The sequence below is a fragment of the Oncorhynchus keta genome, chromosome 11 (assembly GCF_023373465.1).
Source record: "Oncorhynchus keta strain PuntledgeMale-10-30-2019 chromosome 11, Oket_V2, whole genome shotgun sequence".
Lineage (NCBI taxonomy): Eukaryota > Metazoa > Chordata > Actinopteri > Salmoniformes > Salmonidae > Oncorhynchus > Oncorhynchus keta.
The window spans coordinates 15,468,295-15,486,293 of NC_068431.1; the positions used below are offsets into that span (position 1 = coordinate 15,468,295).

At 43.2% G+C, this 17,999-nt stretch overlaps 1 protein-coding gene across 3 annotated transcripts in view; it reads left to right on the plus strand.

Annotated features, from left to right (window-relative positions):
* Window positions 1-5,805: 5,805 nt before the first annotated feature.
* LOC118389819 (solute carrier family 22 member 5) overlaps window positions 5,806-17,999 on the plus strand; it is a 39,797-nt gene continuing 27,603 nt past the window's right edge. Inside the window, exons 1-10 of one of the 3 annotated variants that reach the window (XM_035779684.2) lie at window positions 5,806-6,625; window positions 12,606-12,709; window positions 12,992-13,146; window positions 13,266-13,437; window positions 13,671-13,797; window positions 13,961-14,058; window positions 14,762-14,976; window positions 15,222-15,404; window positions 15,988-16,123; window positions 16,287-17,506. In XM_035779684.2, coding sequence (XP_035635577.1) covers window positions 6,233-6,625; window positions 12,606-12,709; window positions 12,992-13,146; window positions 13,266-13,437; window positions 13,671-13,797; window positions 13,961-14,058; window positions 14,762-14,976; window positions 15,222-15,404; window positions 15,988-16,123; window positions 16,287-16,365 — 1,662 coding nt within the window. In that variant the 5' untranslated portion in view covers window positions 5,806-6,232 and the 3' untranslated portion in view covers window positions 16,366-17,506. Of the gene's footprint in view, window positions 6,626-12,605; window positions 12,710-12,991; window positions 13,147-13,265; window positions 13,438-13,670; window positions 13,798-13,960; window positions 14,059-14,761; window positions 14,977-15,221; window positions 15,405-15,987; window positions 16,124-16,286; window positions 17,507-17,999 lie in introns of those variants that run through there. The other 2 variants (XM_052529582.1, XM_052529581.1) reach the window with 2 other exon arrangements.

Here is a 17,999-nt window from a genome sequence, read left to right on the forward strand (position 1 = left end):
CCCCCTGTATATAGCCTCCACATTGACTCTGTACCGGTACCCCCTGTATATAGCCTCCACATTGACTCTGTTCCAGGACCCCCTGTATATAGCCTCTACATTGACTCTGTACCGGTACCCCCTGTATATAGCCTCCACATTGACTGTTCCAGTACCCCCTGTATATAGCCTCCACATTGACTCTGTAACGGTACCCCCTGTATATAGCCTCCACATTGACTCTGTACCGGTACCCCCTGTATATAGCCTCCACATTGACTCTGTGCCGGTACCCCCTGTATATAGCCTCCACATGGACTCTGTACCGGTACCCCCTGTATATAGCCTCCACATTGACTCTGTACCGGTACCCCCTGTATATAGCCTCCACATTGACTCTGTACCGGTACCCCCTGTATATAGCCTCCACATTGACTATGTAGCGGTACCCCTGCATATAGCCTCCACATTGACTCTGTACCGGTACCCCTGTATATAGCCTCCACATTGACTCTGTAGCAGTACCCCTTTATATAGCCTCCACATTGAGTTTGTACCGGTACCCCTGTATATAGCCTCCACATTGACTCTGTACCAGTACTCCCTGTATATAGCCTCCACATTGACTCTGTACCGGTACCCCCTGTATATAGCCTCCACATTGACTCTGTTCCAGTACTCCCTGTATATAGCCTCCACATTGACTCTGTACCGGTACCCCCTGTATATAGCCTCCACATTGACTCTGTACCGGTACCCCCTGTATATAGCCGCGCTATTGTTATTTTACTGCTGCTGTTTAATTATTTGTTACTTTTATTTAAACCTTCTTAAAGCATTGTTGGTTAAGGGCTTGTAAGTAAGCATTTCACTGTGCTTTCTGGAACAGCTTACAGTATTATCCCATTGTCTTAACCCACAACATGATACCGTTCTAGATAGCTGAAGAACTCTATTACACCATACAAACTAAAACATTAAGAAATCATTAACGTGTGTGTCCATCTTCAGATCAGGAGTGCAGATCAAATCAAATCCAAACAAATGTTATTTGTCACATGGGCCGAATACAACATTTACAACAACAACAAGCGAAGACTTTACTGTGAAATGCTTACTTACAAGCCCTTAACCAACAGTGCAGTTCAAGAAATAGAAGAAAGTATTTACTAAATAACCTAAAGTAGAAAAATAAAATCAATAAGTAACACGGGAAAGTTACATAAAATTACATAACAATAAGAGGCTATGTAGAGGGGTATGGCACCGGAGTCAATGTGTGGGGGTACAGGTTAGTTGAGGTAATTTGTAAAGTGACTATGCATAGATAAACAGCGAGTAGCAGCAGTGTAAACAGTCTGGGTGGCCATTTGATTAATTGTTCAGTCTTATGGCTCGTGGGTAGAAGCTGTTAAGGAGCCTTTTGGTCCTAGACTTGGCACTCTGGCACCGCTTGCAGTGAGATGGCAGAGAGAACAGTCTATGACTTGGGTGACTGAAGTCTTTGACCATTTTTTGGGCCTTCCTCTGACACCACCTAGTATATAGGTCCTGGATGTCAGGAAGCTTGGTCCCAGTGATGCACTGGGCCGTACGCACTACCCTCTGTAGCACCTTACAGTCAGATACCGAGCAGTTACCATACCAGGCAGTGATAAAACCGGTGCTCTCGATGCTGCAGCTGCAGAACTTTTTGAGGATCTGGGGACACACATCTTTCCAGTCTCCTGAGGGGGAAAAGGTGTTGTCGTGCCCTCTTCACAACTGTCTTGGTGTGTTTGGACCATGCTAGTTCGTTGGTGAAGTGGACACCAAGGAACGTGAAACTCTCGACCCGCTCCACTTCAGGCACGTCAATGTTAATGAGGGCCTACCCAGCCCTCCCCAGGACCAATACGCAGCGTGGTAAGTGTCCATGATACTTTAATAATAACTGAACACGACTCAATACAAAAATAACAAAGTGAATTGAAACGAAAACCGAAATATTCTTGAATGGTGACACAAACAACAAAACATCAAACAATCACCCACGAAACACAGGTGGGAAAAGGCTACCTAAGTATGATTCTCAATCAGAGACAACTAACGACACCTGCCTCTGATTGAGAACCATACCAGGCCAAACTCAAAACACAACATAGAAAAACGAACATAGACAACCCACCCAACTCACACCCTGACCATATTAAAACCTGTTGGGGCTAGGGGGCAGAATTTTCACTTTTGGATGAAAGGCGTGGCCAGAGTAAACGGCCTCCTACTCTTTCCCAGATGGGAATATAGTATTATTACTGGTGTATAGAAGACACTCTGAAGATTCTAAAACTGTTTGAATTATGTCTGTGAGTATAACAGAACTCATATGGCAGACCAAAACCTGAGAAGAAATCCAAACAGGAAGTGAGAACTCAATTTAGAAAACAATGCCATTGGATGTCCATGTTAGATATGGATGAACATCCACTTCCTAGGGCTTCCACAAGATGTCACCGTCTTTAGATTCTGGTTGTATGATTCTACTATGAAGGAGGGTCTTATAATAGCTCTTTGGGTGGGTGGTCTGGTAGAAAGCCTTGGTCTCGTTGCGGGGGGTCACGAGAGAGTGTACTTGCGTTCCAATGCTTTTCTTCAGACAATGACATTTTCCGGTTGGAACCTTATTGATGAAATATGGATTGCATACATCATTTGACTTGTTTCTATGACCTGTAATGGAACTTTTTGAGTTTTTGTCTGGAGGAACTGCTTGTGCTTTTTGAGGATTGAATGCTGGGCTGAACAAGCTAACAACAAGTGGCTAAATTATGGGCTTTATGGAACGAATCAGTCATTTATTGTCGAACTGGGATTCCTGGAACTGCTTTCTGATGAAGATATTCAAAGCTAAGTGAATATTTATAGTGTTTTTTTGTAGCTTCTGTTGACACCAAAATGGTGGCTATTTCTTTGGGTTCTGAGCGCCGTTCTCAGATTATTCTTTTTCCGTAATAATAAAAATAAAAATCTGAACCAGCGGTTGCATAGAGGATATATTTATCTTTAATTCTGTGAATGTTTATTGTGAGTATTTCTGCAAAATCACCGGATGTTTTGGAATCAAAACATTACTTCAAGTAACGCGCCAATGTAAACTGAGATTTAAAAAAAAATATATATATATATATATATATGAACATTATTGAAAAAATCACACAATAGATGTATAACATGATGTCCTATGAGTGTCATCTGATGGAGATAATCAAAGGTTAGTGATTCATTTTATCTATATTTATGCTTTTGTGACTGTGAAATGTCGCTGTGTGTGTTTTTGAATTTGGTGGTCATATAACATAAATATATGTTGTGTTTTTGCTGTAAAACATTTAAAAAATCAGACACGATGGGTAGATTAACAAGATGTTTATCTTTAATTTGCTGTATTGGACTTGTTATTGTGTGAAAGTGTGCCCCCCTAGCCTCAACAGGTTTTAAAACAAAGACATAACAAAAGAACTAAGGTCAGAACGTGACAGTAGGGGCGGCCAGTCAGGATGTCCAGGATTCAGTTGCAGAGGGAGGTATTGAGTCCCAGGGTATTTTGCTTAGTGATGAGCTTTGTGGGTACTATGGTGTTGAATGCTGAGTTGTAGTCAATGAACAGCATTCTCACATAGGTGTTCCTTTTGTCCAGGTGGGAAAGGGCAGTGTGATTGCATCATCTGTGGATCTGTTGCGGCAGTTTGCGAATTGGAGTTGGTCTAGGGTATCCGGCATGATGGTGTTGATGTGAGCCATGACCAGCCTTTCAAAGCACTTCATCGGTAGCACTTCATGGCTACCGTTGTGAGTGCTACGGGGGCGGTAATCATTTAGACAGGTTACCTTCGCACAGAGACTATGGTGGTCTGTTTGAAACATGTAGGTATTACAGACTCGGTCAGGGAGAGGCTGAAAATGTCAGTAAAGACACTTGTCAGTTGGTCCGCGCATGCTTTTAGTACATGTCCTGGTAATCCGTCTGCCCCTGCGGCTTTGTGAATGTTGACATGTTTAATGGTCTTGCTCACATCTTCTACGGAGAGCGTGATCACACAGTCATCTGGAACAGCTGGTGCTCTCATGCATGTTTCAGTGTTACTTGACTCGAGGCGAGCATAAAATAAATTTAGCTCGTCTGGTAGGCTCGCGTCACTGGGCAGCTCGCGGCTGGGTCTCCCTTTCTAGTCTGTAATAGTTTGCAAGCCCTGTCACATCCGAAGAGAGTCAGAGCCGGTGTGGGAGGATTCAATCATAGTCCTGTATTGATGCTTTGCCTGTTTGATGGTTCGTCTGAGGGCATAGCGGGATTTCTTATAAGCGTCCAGGTTAGAGTCCCACTCCTTGAAAGCCGCAGTTCTAGCATTTAGCTCGTTGCGGATGTTGCCTGTAATCCATGGCTTCTAGTTGGAATATGTAAGTACCGTCACTGTGGGGACAACATCGTCGGTCCACTTATTGATGAAACCGGTGACTGAGGTGGTATTCTCCTCAATTCCATTGGATGAATCCCGAAACATATTCCAGTCTGTGCTTGCAAAACAGCCCTGTAGCGTAGCATCCGCGTCATCTGACCACTTCCGTATTGAGCGAGTCACTGGTACTACCTGCTTTAGTTTTTGCTTGTAAGCAGGAATCAGAGGGATAGAAGGATATGGGAAACACCTATTCTCTGTTTGTCCTCCCCTCTATCCCCTCCCTTTCTTTTCTCCTGTCATCTGCTTGAAAACTTTTAAGAGAGAGGGAAATAGAGAGACATGAGAGGTTAAAATCTTAGGGACAATTCTAAGGGGCAATTATTGAAATGAACACCATCCAAGAGGCTACAAAGAATGTGTGTGTGTCCTGTCCCCACGAATTGGTTTTCTCTTCCAGCAGTCTGGTTGGAGTTTCTTCTATTCTATTCGTTGGCTTCAGTGGTGAACATCCCCCTCTCCTTTCCTCTTTTTCAACTTCTCCCCCACTTTCACAAGGAAGCAATTGTGTGCCATGTTAATCACACTGTACTATATCTACTAGTGTCACAAGTGACAAAATGTTTACCATTCATTTTTACTGTATTAAAATTGAATTAGGTTCCATAACATTTCTCTGTAATATACAATAAACTAGAGTTTTTCCAATATTGTGCTTTGCAATGTTAATGAAATGGATTAGTGATCCACCAGTAGAAAACATGACAATGTTTACCATACATTTTTACGGTGTTTAAATTGAATAAGGTTCCCTAACATTTCATTTTAATATACAGTACACATTTATTTTCCAATGTTGGAGCTGGCATAATATGGGAATGTTATGTTTTGCAATGTTAATGAAAATGTATTATTAATCTGCTAGTGGCACACATAAAAATAACTATACTCATCATTTTTACAGTGATATTTTTCTCACACAGGGGGTCGTCAAAGTTCACTAATATAAATGCTTAAAATAACGAATATTGGGATGGAGCAAGAAAATTTAGTTATTTAACACTTTTTAAAATGTGTAATGTTTTTTTCCCCCCCAATATTACCCCGTTAGGCTACTGCCTCACTCTACCAGTGATATCAAAGTAATTTTTAATTAAGCGTGAAAATGAATTTGGTATCATTTTGATGAAGGAACATTGAATAAGTGTGCTTCAAACTGTTTGCTTGAAATGATTAGCAGCTATCGTGCATGAGAGTGCATCTGACTCAGTTTCCAAAACAGAAAACACTCTGTACCGTAAAGTGTTGTGTATTCACGCACAAACATTCACTGCAAACCGAAGAACAGTGTCGGCTCACTTGACTGTAGTCTCACTGTGGGAAGGTCTAGGCCAGCTAGGTACAGTAATAAGACTCTGATTCGGCTATATTAAACAACCTATTTTATATCTTGGCGCAGCTTACACTTCTAAAAATGGGTAATTCTAGTTGAGGAAGTTTTTAGATTCAGGCCAGGTTGGTTTAAGGTTGGGTGTTTTGGTCCCAGTCTGATAGTGTCTGAGGGAGTGCCAGTCAGTCAGTCACACAGATGTGGACAGTTAGTTGATGCTAGAGGCTGTAAATCATTAGTGTTATGGGTTATGTAGACAAAGGTCAGAGCAGAGAATGAAAAGAGGCTTAGATTCCTGGCTGCCATTGACTCATATTTATCCTTAGAGATCAACAGTGTTGAGGGGAGGAGCTTACAAGTTTACAGGTTACAGCTGTAGCTTTACTCCGCTACAACACCCAGCCATAAGAGGAGGCCTTGGCTCAGCATGAGAGGCTATGAGGATAACACAGCCTTCCTGGGGGAGTGGGGACCCTTTCAACAGACTGTCTTCTTTCTGCTCTGTGCCAGCACCATTCCCAATGGATTCAGCGCCTTCTCCGTCATCTTTCTAGGGGACAGCCCCCCGCACCACTGTTTTGTCCCAGACTCGGGCAACCTGAGCGAGGCATGGAGGAAGGCCATCATTCCCATAGAGGTGGTGAACGGACAGGAGAAGGAGAGCAAGTGCAGCAGATACAGGCTGGATGTGGTCAGAAACCTGTCTGCTCTGGGCTACATCCCCGGCCTGGACGTCAACCTCACTGAGGTGGAGCAGGAGTGCTGTGTGGATGGATGGAGCTACAGCAAAGATATATACCAGTCCACCATAGTCACTGAGGTGAGTATACAGACATTCTCTCTCTATAAGCTGCTCCTGAAAATGCCCAGGGCAGTTGGGGGCCGATTCTGACCCGAGTGATGCGTGCTTAGATGGAAGGTAAATCCCATTTTATACACGTTTCTCTCCATGCTATTCTGACCATGAACATAAAGGTATACTTTGGGGTTTTGGCAATCAAGCCCTTTATCTACTTTCTCAGAGTCAGAAACCACATTTTTTCTCACAACCCTGTCCCTTGTTGCCATACTCTTGCTTAAAAAAAGGTTATATTTTAACAAACCTAACACAATGGTAAATCTAAGCGCAGAATATAGGTTCAGGAGTGCGTCAGGAAAATATGTGCTATTTTCATTATCACAATTATCGGCACACTTGCTGGCATTCGTGCAAAAGGGATGGGATTTGATGAATAAACAACTTGTGGGTGTGTTGAGGCTTGGCCCCTCAATGGCCAATCAGAACATGCTCTATGGAGAAATATGTAGTTGCTTCAGGTTGTGTATTTACAGTCTTATGTATTGCATTGGAATCAAGTACAATTCCAACGTTAGTCCATTTTAGTTTGTTAAATGGCTTACAGAAACAAAATAACAAAATGTAGACCTATCCCATCTTTGCTAAATACACAATATATACAAAAGTATGTGGACACCACTTCAAATGAGTGGATTCGGCTATTTCAGCCACACCCGTTGCTGACAAGTGTATAAAATCGAGCACACAGCCATGCAATCTCCATAGACAAACATTGGCAGTAGAATGGTCTTACTGAAGAGCTCAGTGACTTTCAACGTGGCAACGTCATAGGATGCCACCTTTCCAACAACTCAGTTCATAACATTTCTGCCCTGTTACAGCTGCCCTGGTCAACTGTAAGTGCTGTTATTGTGAAGTGGAAACAGCTAGGAGCATCAACGGCTCAGCCACAAAGTGGTAGGCCACACAAGCTCACAGAACGGGACCGCCGAATGCTGAAGCGCGTAGTACGTAAAAATCGTCTGTCCTCACTACTGAGTTCCAAACTGCCTCTGGAAGCAAAGTCAGCACAATAACTGTTCGTCAGGAACCTCATGAAATTGGTTTCTGTAGCCGAATAGCCGCACACAAGCCTGAGATCACCATGCGCAATGCCAAGCGTCGCCTGGAGTGGTATAAAGCTCTGGAGCAGTGGAAACGCGCGCACCGAAGTGATGAATCACGCTTCACCATCAGGCAGTCCAATGGACGAATCTGGGTTTGGCGGATGCCAGAAGAACGCTACCTGCCCCAATGCAAAGTGCCAACTAAAAGTTTGTTGGAGGAGGAATAATTGTCTGGGGCTGTTTTTCATGGTTCGGGCTAGGCCCCTTAGTTCCAGTGAACGGAAATCTTACCGCCACAACATACAATGACATTATAGACGAACTGTGTGACAACAGTATGGGGAAGGCCCTTTCCTGTTTCAGCATGACAATGGCCCCTTGCACAAATAGAGGTCCATACAGAAAGGGTGTCGAGGATCAGTGTGGAAGTACATGACTGACCTTACACAGAGCCCTGTGTAATGTGCTCAATTTGGCTGGGCAGCCAGCTAGCTCATGGAAGAGTTTTGGTGGTTCCAAACGTCTTTGATTTAAGAATGATGGAGGCCACTGTGTTCTTTGGGACCTTCAATGCTGCAGAAAGGTTTTGGTACTAGGAAAAGTCAGACAAAACTTAAAACCTCAATGTAAATATGGAGTCAACATACAAGTGTAAGTAAAACGAATGTAAATACGTTCGTAATTGTGCTACTAATGCACAAAAACGTCTTGTAAAAGTAATGATGTTTTTGTTTGATTAGCTTTTGGAAATTGTAGAAATAAAACATTTTCCTTTTTCAGAAGTAGCTAGGCAGGCTAATGTTAGTTAGCTAATTCATTTGCTAGCTATCAAACAGTAGGTGTATATTAATAATTATATAGTTAATATAAGTAGACATGCAATCGTAATTGACTGTAGCGCATATAAAGCACCCACAAACTACAGGTGGCTGAAAAAACAATCATCGCGGGATGAATGAGCGACGGATTTCCGGGCAAGGGCGGTCCATTTAAAAATCATTCCTTCGTCCATCGCCCCTTACCCTGCAAGTGTATACTCGTCAGACATCATAATACTTTATTAGAAGTGTCCATTTAATTTGAGGGCTGAGAAGATAAGTGTTTGAAACACAGCCAAGGTCTCTGGAGTCTGATGCCCTGGCCAAATGGCAAAAACATTTTATTTTAGACACGTTCAAATTGTGAGATAGGCTTACACTTGGACATGCACAAATTACTATTAAGCTTGGTTGAATAATGATTTATAAATCCACTTAAAATGGTCATAAGACAAACTCTTCCCATCATGCAACATTGCAAGGGTTTCACAAACATTCCCACTTTTGGATGGGATGCAATGGTGAAATGATTTATTTATCCAAGGAATTAAGGCATCGTGTCTAGATCTGCGCAGAAGCTCGCTTCAGACGCTCGCAACAAACTTGCATCTTCCCAGAACCCTGTTCTCTTGGTAACGTTATCCGTTACCCAAGGGTATTACTTGAGACACACCCAGCATGTTAACATTAGCTAGCCAGCTAGCTAGCTACTTGTGTCAACACACTATGAGTAACGTTAGTTCCTTTTCAATGTAGTAAACACTATTATTGCTAGCTGGATAATCCAACAACTAGCTAGGTAACATTAGCTAGCTAGGCCTAGCTAATGTCTATTTACCAACACAGACCGATGCTGGCACTAAGAACGCACTCAACCAACTCTATAAGGCCATAAGCAAACAAGAAAATGCTCATCCAGAAGCGGCGCTCCTAGTGGTCGTGGACGTTAATGCAGGCAAACTTAAGTCAGTTTTACCACATTTTTACCAGCATGTCACATGTGTAACCAGAGGGGAAAAAACTTGAGACCACCTTCACTCCACACACAGAGATGCATGCAAAGCTCTCCCCCGCCCTCCATTTGGAAAATCTGACCATAATTCTTTCCTCCTGATTCCTGCTTACAAGCAAAAACTAAAGCAGGAAGCACCAGCTACTCGCTCAATACGGTAGTGGTCAGAAGGCGTGGAAGCTATGCTACAGGACAGTTTTGCTAGCACAGACTGGAATATGTTCCGGGATTCATCCAATAGCATTGAGGAATACACCACCTCAGTCATCGGCTTCATCAATAAGTACATAGACGACGTCGTACCCACAGTGACCGTACGTACATATCCCAACCAGAAGCCATGGATTACAGGCAACATCCGCATCGAGCTAAAGGCTAGAGCTGCCGCTTTCAAGGAGCCGGACACTAATCCGGACGCGTATAAGAAATCCTTAAACGAACCATCAAACAAGCAAATCATCAATACAGGATTAAGATTTAATCCTACTGCATCGGCTCTGACACTCGGATGTGGCACGACTTGAAAACGATTACGGACTACAAAGGGAAACCCAGACGAGGGCTGCCTGGTGACGAGAGCTTACCAGACGAGCTCAATGCCTTTTATGCTCGCTTCGAGGCAAGCAACACTGAAGCATGCATGACAGCACCAGCTGTTCTGGATGACTATGTGGTAGCCGATGTGAGCAAGACCTTTAAACAGGTCAACATTCACAAAGTTGCGGGGCCAGATGGATTACCAGGACGTGTACTCAAAGCATGCTTGGACCAACTGACAAGTGTCTTCACTGACATTTTCAACCTCTCCCTGACTGAGTCTGTAATAGCCACATGTTTCAAGCAGACCACCATAGTCCCTGTGCAATCTCAATCGCACTCCACACTTTCCCACCAGACAAAAGGAACACCCATGTGAGAATGCTGTTAATTGACTACAGCTCAGCATTCAACACCATATTGCCCACAAAGCTCATCATTAGGCTAAGGACCCTGGGACTAAACACCTCCCTCTGTAACTGGATCCTGGACATCCTGACGGGCCGCCCCCAGGTGGTAAGGGTAGCCACAACACATCTGCCATGCTGATCCTCAACACTGGGGCCCCTCGGGGGTGTGTACTTAGTCCACTCCTGTATTCCCTGTTCACCGACGACTGCTCGGCCAAACATGACTCCAAAACCATCATTAAGTTTGCTGACGAAACAACAGTGGTAGGCCTGATCACCGGCAACGATGAGACAGCCTATAGGGAGGAGGTCAGAGACCTGGCAGTGTGGTGCCAGGACAACAACCTCTCCCTTAATGTGAGCAAGACAAATGAGCTGATAGTAGACTAGAGGAAAAAAGCGTGCCAAACAGGCCCCCATTAACATCAACAGGGCTGTAGTGGAGCAGGTCTAGAGCTTCAAGTTCCTTGGTGTCCACATCATCAATGATCTTTCATGATCCAAACACACAATGGCAGTCATGAGGAGGGCACGACAACACCTTTTACCCCCAAGCCATAAGACTGCTGAACAATTAATCAGGTGGCCACCGGACATTTACATTGCCCCCCTAGATTTGTTTTGCACATTGCTGCTACTCGCTGTTTATTATCTGTGCATAGTCACTTCACCTTTTAGTCACTTTAGTTTATTTGGTAACATTTTCTTAACTCTTCTTGAACTGCACTGTTGGTTAAGGGTTTGAAAGTAACCATTTCACGGTAAGGTCTACGTGACAAATAAAGTTTGATTTGAACAATTTGTTTGTAGATATTTACACTTGGTAACAAGTAATAAGTAATTATATAGAAATTGATATAGGTTCTTTGTAACAACTAGCGACAACCTTGTATTTATGCAGATATTACAGATATGTACTCTGTGGTGTATTAGTGTGTATATTTTCTCACTTGGATATTGCTTTCAGAAGTTGACGATTTAGATTGTCAGAATGGGTAACATACTTTACACAATAATTACAAGTAAGTACACTTCAAGATACACTTCATTTTAACTAGCAAAATCCTGTGTAACACCTCGTAATTACATTGTACCTTTGAAGGTATTACATGTACTCTGTGGTGTACTAGTGTGTTTATTCTCCCACTTGGATGGCGATTCCTGAATCCTTCAAATAAGGGCCAGGTTGTCAGGGTGGGTAATGTACTATATAAGTACACATTAATTACAAGTAAGTATCCCTCAAGATACACTTAATTTTAACTAGCTAAATACTGTGTAACATGTAGTAATTACATTGTACTTATGCAGATATTACATGTACTCTGTGTTGTACTTGAGGGTTTATCCTCTCACTTGGATGGTAACGAGGTTCAGGTTGTCATAATGGGTAATGTACACATGAATTAGAAATGATTATTTAAATTATAATCTGGGATGACAGCGGTATGGTAGACCCCAGTCAGTGAGATTGACCTACTGTATATCTGATCTGTTTTTGTAAATTCAACCAAGCTAACCCAGATAGTTCACTTTTTGGGGGCAAGTGCTAGCAACAACATTGAGTAGAGATTTTGACTGTAATAAGGACCCATTCAAATGAAGTGTTACCGAAAGGGGTGAATTCCTAAGTGGGAATTGTCCCTTACGATTCTATTGGGATGTATCAAAGCTCTGCTCAAGTTACTGATATACAATATATTATGCTTTAAAAAATCAGGATGATCTCAGGTAAATGAGTGACTTTACTACTCTAGTATCTCGTTCTACTCACAGAATGATTGTCTATGTTTAAAACCATGTTACCATAACATCAGCGTGAGGTGTGAAGAGGTTCCTCAACAGACCAAAGTCAGTTAGGTCATCACATGACAAAGAGAAATGCAAGCCTGAGTAACAACACCTAGACAGACAACAAAAATAAAGTTGGATTGCCCCCCCCCCCTCCCCACTCCATAGAAGCCTTTAGTAGAACCAGCATTTCTGAACTTGATTTGTCTGATGGGAATTTTCTGTTGTATGTTGATGCACTGAAGTTTGCACCATCGACTGTTCGCCCAATATGTATAACAATCTATTATTTTTTCTCACTATTCCCTGAATGCTGTTGTGTTTCAGTTTGACTTAGTGTGCAATGACAAATGGAAGCAGCCATTCACTTCCTCTGTGTACTTCCTTGGGGTGCTGTGTGGCTCCTTCTTCTCTGGACAGCTCTCTGACCGGTACTCCACCTCATGATGATCACTAAACAGTAAGGACGCATCCCAAATGGTACACTTTTACCTTTATAGTGCACTATAGTTCATAGTGCACTAGTTCATAGTGCACTATAAAGGAATAAAGTGGGATGGGGTGCAGCCTAATCTTTGTTGATCTGTATGGATGGACTGACTAGACCTATTTGCAGCTTCATAAAATCCACAATAACATCTTTGGAATACTAACTCTTTGACTGAAGAAGGTCCCCTCTCTTCTGATCTCTTAAGTCCCTTGTGTGTTTATAGGTTTGGGCGAAAGCCTGTCCTTTTTGTGACCATGGCAGTCCAGACACTCTTTACCTTTGTTCAAGTCTTTTCTCAGTCCTGGGAAATGTTCTCAGTCCTCTTCTTCATTGTGGGACTGGGGCAAATATCCAACTATGTGGCAGCGTTCGTATTGGGTGAGTCATGCAAATCACAGGTTTAAGTGATGCCATTCTTACAATCTTGGGTGAAATATAGTAAAATTGTAATAAAGCCTCAAGTCTGGATTTCTTTGTTTATTTATTGCTTTATTCAGGCACAGAAATCTTGACGGCCACAGTGCGTGTCCTATACGTTACACTGGGGGTGTGTCTGTTCTTTGCCTTCGGCTACATGATGCTGCCTCTCCTGGCATTCTTCATCCGGGACTGGAGGTCGCTCCTTCTGGTTATGTCTGTGCCTGGCCTGGTATACATCCCCCTCTGGTGGTAGGTCATGGGTAACACACCTTCGACATCAACCAAAGGTCACAGGCAACAGTCTTCATTCATAAACGGTCACAAAATGCAGACATTTTTACATGAGAAATAAACTGAACATGAGAACATACTTCTGAAATAGGCTATACTATGATCTTTCCTCATTCTTGGCTTATTTTAATCATGTTTATGAAACCTAGTGTATTGTTTTGAACATTTACCTTAAATTCATTGTGCAACAGGTTCATCCCAGAGTCTCCCAGATGGCTGATCTCTCAGGGAAGAGTGGAGGAGGCTGAGGCCATACTGAGAGACGCTGCCAGGAGGAACAGAGTCACAGCACCAGAGGTCATCTTTGAGGAGTCAGAGGTATCTCCTTATTAAAATACTAAGCAGGTGCACCTGACTGACATCATAATCTCTATGAGATGGAATAAATGATTCATTTTGTGGCATATGCAGTCTGACTGAGTTAACCTAGAATTCATCTCGGCAACGCAGATGAATGTGTGCTACTAACACTGATTTACAGGGTGAAGAGAAACCTAAACCAGAGGAACATCACAGTCCTCTGGACCTCCTGAAGACTAGCAACATTCGTAAAATCACCCTCATATTGGCTCTAGTGTGGTGAGCATCCATTAAAACTCACACGATCACACTGGGACACTCCCGAAGTCTACTCTTTTGAACCCTATCTCGTGATCATGGCATGCCATTCAGACATATGTAAAGCATTATTTACAGGGAAGGTATACCTGCAGCGATCCACTTCTAACTGACTGGCCTATTGCCATGATCTTCAGTCTGTGAATATCTTTGACCACAGCCATAGTAGCCATGGTTACATCATGGTAGCATGATGTAACAGTAAAATCTGTTCTTGGTTTCTCGCAGTCATAGACTGAATTGTACACCAACTTACAATAATACATGATAGTAACATGATTGTAACATTATGTATTTACTTTACCCAACTAGCTCATCCCAGGACAGATGTTTGACAAAAGGGGGGTTGCATGTGGAAGTGCATATGTTGAGAGACAATTAACTACACAGGTCAATGTTTGACGAGGTTAACAGATAGTAACAATGTTAATGTGTGTCAACAGTTCAAAAGATTAGGTTGAAGGGGCAACTAAGAAACAAAAGAATGTTATCCAAAAAGTTATGCAAAACCTGGTTACCATTTCACTCTGCCTCTCCACAATACTATGTACTGTAGGCCTACAGTGGCTTTACCTGGCTGTCCTCACCTATTGTGAAAAGTCTCACTTCAGACGGCTGATATTTGCATTGTTTTCGTGTTCCATGCTTTCAATGTGCCATCCAGGTTCACCCTGAGTATGGGCTACTTCGCCATATCCCTGAACACATCCCGTCTCCATGGAGACCCCTACGTGAACTGTTTCATTTCTGCTGCCATCGAGGTGCCTGCTTACGTCATCAGCTGGCTCTTCTTGCGCTACCTACCCAGGAGGATATCTGCCTCCGCTAGCATGCTGCTAGGAGGGGGAGCTCTCTACTTCATCCAGCTGGTACCGCCAAGTAAGACTGTGTACCAAATCGCACCCTATTTCCTCATAGGGCCCTGGTCAAAAGGAGTGCCCTATAAAGGGAATAGGGTGTCATTTGGGATGCATACAGAAACTAGCCTGACTCGCAGTTCTTGGTCCCACAATACAGTGTCATAACCATGAAAAAGATCACCAATAGTGCACAAATAACAAAAGGCACACAAAAAAAAGATTTATGCTTTGATTAACAATACCATATGTATCTCTCTGGCCCAGGTCTACCTAGCCTATCCATAGCCCTGGAGATGTTTGGTAAATTTGGCATGGCCATTGGTACTGCACTGATGTATGCCTACACTGGAGAGCTGTATCCCACAGTGATCAGGAACACTGCGCTAGGATCCTGTGCCATGATCTCTCGGGTAGGCAGTATCATCGCTCCCTACATCATGACCTTGAGTGAGTGTTTATTTTCAATGCAACAATTGACCACACGGTGGTGCTTAAAAGAGCCACATTCATATTCTGCTTTTCTGGCTATATGATCACGCCTTGGTCATTGTATTTTGTGTTTTCGTTATATGTTTGGTCAGGCCAGGGTGTGACATGGGTTTATATGTTGTGGTTCGTATTGGGTTTTTTGTATTATTGGGATTACGGCTGAGTAGGGGTGTTGTATGGGCTTGGCTGCCTGAGGCGGTTCTCAATCAGAGTCAGGTAATTCTTGTTGTCTCTGATTGGGAACCGTATTTAGGTAGCCTGGTTTCGCTTTGTATTTCGTGGGTGATTGTTCCTGTCTCTGTGTAGTTTCACCAGATAGGCTGTAATAGGTTTTACGTTCCGTTTGTTGTTTTTGTATATGTATAGTTATTTCATGTGTCACTTTGTTCATTAAAGTCATGAGTAACCACCACGCTGCATTTCGGTCCGATTCTCTTTCTACAAACGAAGAACGACGTTACATATATATTATGTCAAGTCCCTTGCAATGTTTGAAATAGATGAATAATTGTGTTCTCTCTCTCTTTCTTTCTCTCTGAAGGTACCTATTATAAGTATTTGCCATACATTTTACTGGGGAGTCTTCTTGTGCTGTCAGCTATGGCCATTCCTCTTTTACCAGAGAGCTTTGGCCATCCTCTACCAGAGACCATTAAGCAGATGCACAAACGAAAGTGGTGAGCAATACGCATCACCTCATAGTGTAGTTTAGTTGATTGGTCTTTCAGCATTATTACAGGTTATTTATGAAACAGTCGTAATTAAAAACACTGAATGACTCAGCTGATGTTGATTATGAGTGAAAACAATCCTCTAAGAGTGTGTTAATCTTTCCTACAGGCTAAAGTGCCCATCTCTGAAGAGGATGAGAGACCACCTGAACAGCCTAATGATGAAGCCAAATGACATTAGATTGTAATTACTTTATAACTGCTTTGAAAATACACTAAAAGTATGTGGACACCGTTTCAAATGAGTGGATATGGCTATTTCAGTCACACCGGTTTCTGACACGTGTATACAACTGAGCACACATCCATGCACTCTCCATAGACAAACATTGGCAGTAGAATGGCCCTTACTGAAGTGCTCAATTACTTTCAACGTGGCACCGTCATAGGATACCACCTTTCCAACAAGTCAGTTCATCAAATTTCTGCCCTGCTCAACTGTAAGTGCTGTTATTGTGAAGTGGAAATGTCTAGGAGCAACAACGGCTCAGCCGCGAAGTGGTAAGCCACACAAGAACTGTTCGTCGGGAGCTTAATGAAATGGGTTTCCATGGCCAAGCAGCTGCACACAAGCCTGAGATCACCATGTTTAATACCAAGCGTCGCTGGAGTGGTGTAAAGGTCGCCGCCAGTGGACTCTGGCGCAGTGGAAACGCTTTCTCTGGAGTGATGAATCACGCTTCACCATCTGGCAGTCCGACAGACGAATCTGGGTTTGGCGGATGCCAGGAGAATGCTACCTACCCCAATGCATAGTGCCAACTGTAAAGTTTGGTGGAGGAGGAATAATGGTCTGGACCTGTTTTTCATGGTTTGGGCTAGGCCCCTTAGTTCCAGTGAAGGGAAATATTAACGCTAAAATGACATTCTAGACAATTCTGTGCTTCCAACTTTATGTGAACAGTTTGTGGAAGGCCCTTTCCTGTTTCAGCATGACAATGTCCCTGTGCACAACGTGAGGTCCATACAGAAATGGTTTGTTGAGATTGGTGTTCACTGGCCTGCACAGAGACCTGACGTCAACCCCATCGAACACCTTTGAGATTAATTGGACTGCCGACTGCAACCATGGCCTAATCGCCCAACATCAGCGCCGACCTCATTAATGCTCGTAGCTGAATGGAAGCCCTGCAGCAATGTTCCAACATCTAATGGAAGGCCTCCCCAGAAGAGTGGAGGCTGTTATACCAGCAAAGGGGGACCAACTCCCTATTAATGCCCATGATTTTGGAATGAGAGGTTCAATGAGCAAGTGTCCACATACTTTTGGCCATACAGTGTATTTTTATTTGGTGTTTTGTTCAGTGTAAATACACATAATCTTTCTTACATTTTGTATTGCATTGATCATGCCATATATTGTATAAGACAAGTGTTTATTGTTGGCTTTCATATGAATGTCTTCATGTCTCCTCTTTCGAGGAGAGGCATTGATACCAAGAGCCTGCCAATGGAATTTTGAATTTGTTATTTGGTTATCAAAAAGCCAAGAAAACACTCCTGGCCTCCCAACACTGCATCACAGTGCTAGCTGTGCCACTAGAGATACTGGTTCAAGTCCAGGCTCTGTCGCAGCTGGCCACAACTGGGAGATCCATGGGGCGGTGCACAATTGGCCCATCTTCATGAGGGTTTGGCCGGCAGGGATGTTCTTGTCCCATCGCGCACTCGCGACTCCTGTGGCGGGCCGGGCGCAATGCACGCTGACACGATTGCCAGGTGTACGGTGTTTCCTCCGACACATTGGTGCGGCTGGCTTCCGGGTTAAGCGGGCATTGTATCAAGAAGCAGTGCGGCTTGGCTGGGTTGTGTTTCAGAGGAC